This window comes from Belonocnema kinseyi, chromosome 2 (genome assembly GCF_010883055.1).
Source record: "Belonocnema kinseyi isolate 2016_QV_RU_SX_M_011 chromosome 2, B_treatae_v1, whole genome shotgun sequence".
NCBI classification, from domain to species: domain Eukaryota; kingdom Metazoa; phylum Arthropoda; class Insecta; order Hymenoptera; family Cynipidae; genus Belonocnema; species Belonocnema kinseyi.
In genome coordinates, this window is record NC_046658.1 from 1,248,988 (window position 1) to 1,255,205 (window position 6,218).

The 6,218-nt window shown below is 28.4% G+C and overlaps 1 protein-coding gene across 7 annotated transcripts in view; it reads right to left on the minus strand.

The window, feature by feature from the left end:
* Window positions 1-6,218, minus strand: part of LOC117166926 (UTP--glucose-1-phosphate uridylyltransferase) — a 194,490-nt gene that overhangs the window by 117,145 nt on the left and 71,127 nt on the right. Inside the window, exon 1 of one of the 7 annotated variants that reach the window (XM_033351390.1) lies at window positions 4,975-5,137. The exons of the other annotated variants lie outside the window; for them this stretch is intronic. Within the exon in view, the coding sequence (XP_033207281.1) occupies window positions 4,975-4,992 (18 nt within the window). The 5' untranslated portion in view covers window positions 4,993-5,137. Of the gene's footprint in view, window positions 1-4,974; window positions 5,138-6,218 lie in introns of those variants that run through there. 7 annotated transcript variants of the gene reach the window in all.

Genomic DNA, 6,218 nt, shown 5'->3' on the forward strand with positions numbered 1-6,218 from the left:
CAGATCGAAAGTACAAGGTCACTCATGTATTTTACATGGACGAACTTAAGATCTATGCTAAAAACAGAGAGCAACTGCATCTAGCTCTGGGGATTGTCGAACAATATACTAAGGAGCCAAGACATTCCCGATGATAGCTGCAGGGCGTGCCATGCACACCCCGAGCATTTAGCTCACATACTATCTAGTTGTCCAACACACAAGGGAGCGACATACATTCAAAGGCACAATGCGGCACTAAGAGTGCTTTATTACCATCTCCGTCACTCCTACGGCATTCACCTTAATATCGCTCCTCTAAATGCTCCAAGGGAAATAACTAAATCCTGAATGAAAAATATTAATTTTCAACCAAGAATATTACTTTTCTAATAAAAATTATAAATTTTCTATAAAATCAATAAAGTTTTAAACATGATTTTTAACTAAAAAATATCATTTTTCAACAACAAATAATATAAGTAGACTTTACCATTTAATAAATTAAGTTAAAACAAAAAATAAAAATTTGAAGAGAATAGTTGAATTTTCAATCAAAAAATTTCATTTTGAACCGAAACAGATGAAGCTTCAATTATGAACTCAATATTTAACGAAAAATGGGATGGTTTAGTTTTTAGTTAAAAAAAATTATTTTCAATTTAAAGAAGTGTAGTAAAAAAAATAGCTGAGTTCACTACCAAAACAGATTTTAATTAAAAATATAAATAAATTTTTAACCAAAAATGAAAAGTTAGATTTTCACTATAAGGGAAAAGTTTTTTCAAATTTTTTGTCGACAATATTCAATAATTTAGTTTAATTTTTTTTTCATCTTGACTGAAAATTGTTTCTTGGTTAAAAACTCATCTCTTTTGGTATAAAACTTGATTTTCTGTCTGATCATGAACAAAATAAAAATGTATCCCTTTTGGTAGAAAATTCAACTATTTTTTTGAGAACTTGCCTTTTTGGGTTGAAAACTGAACAATTTTGTAGATATTTTTATTTTTTGTGTTCGTTCTAGAGCTTCGCGCTGTATATGCATCTCGCGCTCGTTAATGTATTTGACTCATGCTACGTGCTCGGTCTTTGTATATCGCCCAAATTTGTGCACAGACTTTTTAAAACATCTACAACAGTAATTTTGTTGTTGTAATTTATCTTTTGTTAAACCTCCTTTGTTGAGGAATCAATTATTTTGTTTGGAATTTGCCTTTTTTGCTTGCATTCCACTACTTGGTTAATTGTTAAACTAACTCATTAAAAATGAATATTTTTCAGGTTGAAGATTTACTATTTTAGTTAAAAATTTACCTCTGGTTAAAAATTAAAAAATTTTCTTGAAATGCATTCTAGTAAATATAACATAATTTGGAGCCTATTTTCATTTTGAGGCTTCAAATGTAAATAAATTCTATGTGTGTTTTCTTATATATAAAAAAGGACACTCCAAAATATGGGTACAAATAAATTCTAAACTTCAACAATTAACTGAATTGGCTCACTCCAAAATTATGCTCCGTTATAAATGACTAAAGCATAATTGAAATTTCTTGGTTTTGGATATTAATATCAAAATTAACAGGTGATCAATTTCAATAAAATTGTTCAATTTAATTTTCTGCCAAAAAATATATAATCGGTTTAAATCCTATTATAAACGATTATTACAGTTACAGGTACAGAACTCATCCCTTGTTGCATTCTATTATTATATACTAATATTTTGTAACATTCATTAAATATATGTAACATAGAAAAGATAGGCTTTTGGTTTATTTTTTTTCTTAAAAAGATAAATAGGCGCGCGTAAGACTGCTGCTGGTAATATCATAAAATTCTTCGACTTTCAGTTGAATATTTAAACAAATAAATAAGTTTTAATTGAAAAATACTTGATTGGAAACTTTCAAGAAAGTATAATAATTTAAAGGAACATTTGAACGTACAAAATTAAGAATTGAGTTTGAAATAAAAAAAAAAAAATGTTAAACTATCTGAAATGGATACATTAGTAATTGAAGAATTTCGTTTATTTTAAAAGGTTACAATTTAAGAGTTCTGAATTTTCATGTCAAGCTCTAGATTTTTTATTTTTTCCTTTCATAATTCTTAATTTTGCAATTCAAATCCATTTCGTTGAACTTTTTAAAGTATAATTATCAGTTTAAAAATTAGCAGTTTAAAATTCAGAATTCAAATTTTAAAGGGTTTTAGTATAAAAAGTTTTTAATGTCACAATTTTTAGTGATTAAAATTTTTTCAATTTTAAATTAAGTACACATTTGCTTAAGTTTCAACGTTCTGGAGTATAAACTTTGTTCAATTTTAATGTTTTAGAATCTTTGACTTTGAAAGAATCAATCAAGTTTTTAATTTCGAATTGTCAAATTTTAATTACTTTGAATTTTAAATTATTCAAATTTAAGAGTTTTCAATTTTTAATGATTTAATTTTGAACGATTTTAATTATAAATAATAGAATTTCAATTCCTCTGCATTTCGAACTGCACAATTTCAAAAATTCTGATCTTACGGTATTCAATTTTTATCATTTTGACATTTTCCTATTTTCGAAATTTTAACCTGAAATCCTCTAATTTCATAATTCTTTAATCAAACTAAAATTATTCATTATTGGTTCAAAAATGTTTCAAACATACTGTTTAAAAATTGGTTTACTAATAAATTTTTAAATTTTTTATATCTTTCAAAGTCAATAGCTTCTTTTCAATAAGGTTTGCTGATGCTTATGGACTTCTGCAGTCGATCACATATGCGTAAAAAACTGTGAGTTTTGCAAAGAAATTATGTTTTTTTCTTAACCGGGAAATTCAACGATTTTGTTGAACCTTCGTCGTTTGGGATAGAAAATTAATCTTTTGGTAGAAAAGTCATCTTTTTTGGTAGGAAATTCCTCTCTCCTTGGTTGATTGTTAATTTTTTTTTAATTTCTAAGACTAGTGTATTTTTGGTTGCAAATTCATATCTTTTGGTTAAAAATTCTACTCTTTGGTAGAAGCTGTTGAAGTTGCCAAACTAAAAATCAAAGAAATCATACGCTCGACAGAGCAGATCCCAAAGAAACCTCCTGATATTGGATAAATAAAAATAAGTGTTTGTGATTTCAGTAAAATTAATTTTAAATTGGTACGTCTGGTTCAAATCTTAAGTTGAAGGCAAATGTCGAATTTAAATCAAAATAATTGAGTACCTTTTATTTTCAAAATAAGTTTTTAATTTCACATGTAAATATATTTTAATATAAAGTTTTCATCTAGAATTTTGCTGCAACTACCCAGTTTCGTTTTGTTTTACACATTTTTGTTGCATAAGCATTCATTAAAATTTAATTAATAAAAAATAACAAACCAAATTAACAGAAACATGTTGTAGAAATCGTGTTGTCAAATACAAAAGAGATGTAAAACATAAAATGAATGCCTTTTCTTGCAATATTAATTCGAGCACATAATGCTTCACAGAAGTTCAGAGCCAAGTATTAGACTTAAACCCGGTGCTGACTTTTAATACTATTTGCTTCTAAACATCACAACATTGTACGTGTAAACATAACCTTGAATTCAATTAAAAACTTCAGGACTAGCAACCTGACCGTTCTAACTTACACTCTTGTGTCTTTAACCACATTTAAAAAACAATACAAAATGTTACTTTCTTGAACAGTCTCATAATTTTTTCATAAAAAGAAACTTTCACGAAGTTCCAAAACTTTTATTCGATTTCCATTCGACTGTCACTACGTATCCCGTATCGCACTGTCTTATCTCGGGAGCAGCTTAGTCACGTAACTAGACTGGACTGGACTTACGACCTTACGTGAAATGCAAGTAGGCCGTTCTTGCACGCAAACGCTCAATTTACTTACACACGAGTAAACAAAAATGATTAAAAAAACTATTTAAAACTTTCTAACGATTAACCTTATCATAATTAAAGAATAATTTATAATTTTCCCGCTAGAATTTTTTACGTTGCAAGAAATCTTTTGTGTAAATGAATAAATTGTCTGCAAAATCCTCTCTTATATGCGATTTTCGCTTATTTCATGGTTTATTTTTTTTTGTAGTATTTTCACGTTACTCAACATAATTTTACAATGGATAACAGCATTTTCTGTCTAGAATGGAATAATACACAAAGAAATATTTCTACATTCAACTTTTAGTAACGTGTGTAGACGTGATAACTCCCCTCCTAATTTTTCTCTTCAGAGGAAGCGAAGTTTCCATGACATGCACATTATTTCAAACGAATGATTTTCGATCATTATATACCGAATTCAACTGTCTGTTACTATCCATAGGAACACATAAATATTCAAGTTTTTATGGTAAAAACTCTTTCGAAAGTTCCTTTTTGGATAAACATTTTTAAAAATTATGTGAATGATGTGATTTGAGATTTGCACGAAAGTGAAATGGCAATAAAAAGAGAACTGATAATTGGTTACATGAAAGTTGGCTCACGAAACATATTTTTCTTTTCATTTTTAATTACGCTCTTGAGTAAATCTATTATTAGGCTGAAGGTGAATTTCTTGTATTTATATTATGATATGATCATTATGTAGAGAAGGCCACCCTACAGTACATAATTATTAATTATGAACACAAGTATACGCAAAATAATTAAGTCTAATTTTAATATATTAACACGTATATCGCCATCACTATTTTGGAGAAAATTAATCAGTTCCTCAGTAAATTGAAAAACATCTGACAAAAAGCTGTGTTCGACAAAAAGCATTATGACCTCAAATAATAGAATTTTGTAAAAAAAATACCTCCCGTTTCACTGTGTTATAATAGCCAAAATCAAGAGCCAAACAAGCGTGTTATACGCGAAAAATCATTATTTTGTAGAATTTATAAAAGAATTTTATTGTAATTCAATAAGTTAAAAAAACCGCAATTATTTGCATTTTTCGTTAATGAATTACATTAAAGTGATAATAAACTTAAAACATACTTCTAGAAAATAATCCATGTGTAATGTAGTCCGTGAGTTATTGTTGTAATGAATAAGATACGTTATAAGCAAGATTCTCTAGTAGTAAATTAATACTAACAAAAGTTACGAGTGCTGGAAAATAATGTAAAAATCGACAATCAAGAGCTTCAACTCGACCGCAACTGAATTGAAATATACGGTCGCAGTGACCTACAATCTCACATACACAGTATTTTCTGTTTATCATCTTATTATAAGTCGTGGATATGTTATCGCAACTCATCTATCTGACCTACTAAAAGTGTTCCTCCTTCTTACTTTACTTATCTTTTTTTAAGATTATACTAACGCTAATTAGATCCATGATACATTTATTCGTTACGCTATATCTATATAACAGTACTCCTAGAAATTGTATTCAGTCTGATTTTTTGTGTTCGACTATGCACGGAAATTTTGTTTCTAGTTTCGATAAAAATGAAAACAATTTTAAAACTGTACGAGTTTAAAATGCGGATAATCGTGGTCGATTCCGAAAATTAATATATTAATTATTTAAATTCGGTATTACTATTTTATTTTGAAAACGTAACATGAGTATTGCACTGTTTCGAAAAGAGAATTATAACATTTTTAAATTCACTCAAGGGCATATAGTACATTATGATGTCACGTATTACCGACCGTCCCATGTTATTTTTTTCCGCCAATTGAAAAATAGGGAAATTAAAATATCGTGCTAATTTTTTATAAATGATAGGTATTATTATGGGACGGGTCTGTTTGGTCAATTAAAGTTGCCATATTATTGATAAATATTAATTTTTAATATTTACAATGTTCACCACAAAGCCTTGTATACTGGAACCGCAGTTATATCCGCCGTCCTAGAACGTAAACATTTACTTATATCCTCCAGGAAGGGGATCCCACCAATGCTGCTCAGCGAAGGAGAAATGGCCGCGTATTTCAATTCATTTGAATATTCAGAAAGCAACTTCAGAATAAGATGCGAGCTCCACCCCGCAGTTGTGGTTGCTAGGAGAGGCGCGTTTCCGGTTTCGTACACACTGAGTCGATAACGACGATAGAATTTTTAATTTTTTAATATGAATACATGTCGAATACTTTCGAATTCTCTCAATCATCTTGAATTCTTTTGGTTATATTAGTTTTTTTAAAATCCTTTTAATTCTTCAGCACTTATAGAATTATATGAATATTTTTTTACAATCTTTGAATTGTTTTGAATTCTTTCGTAT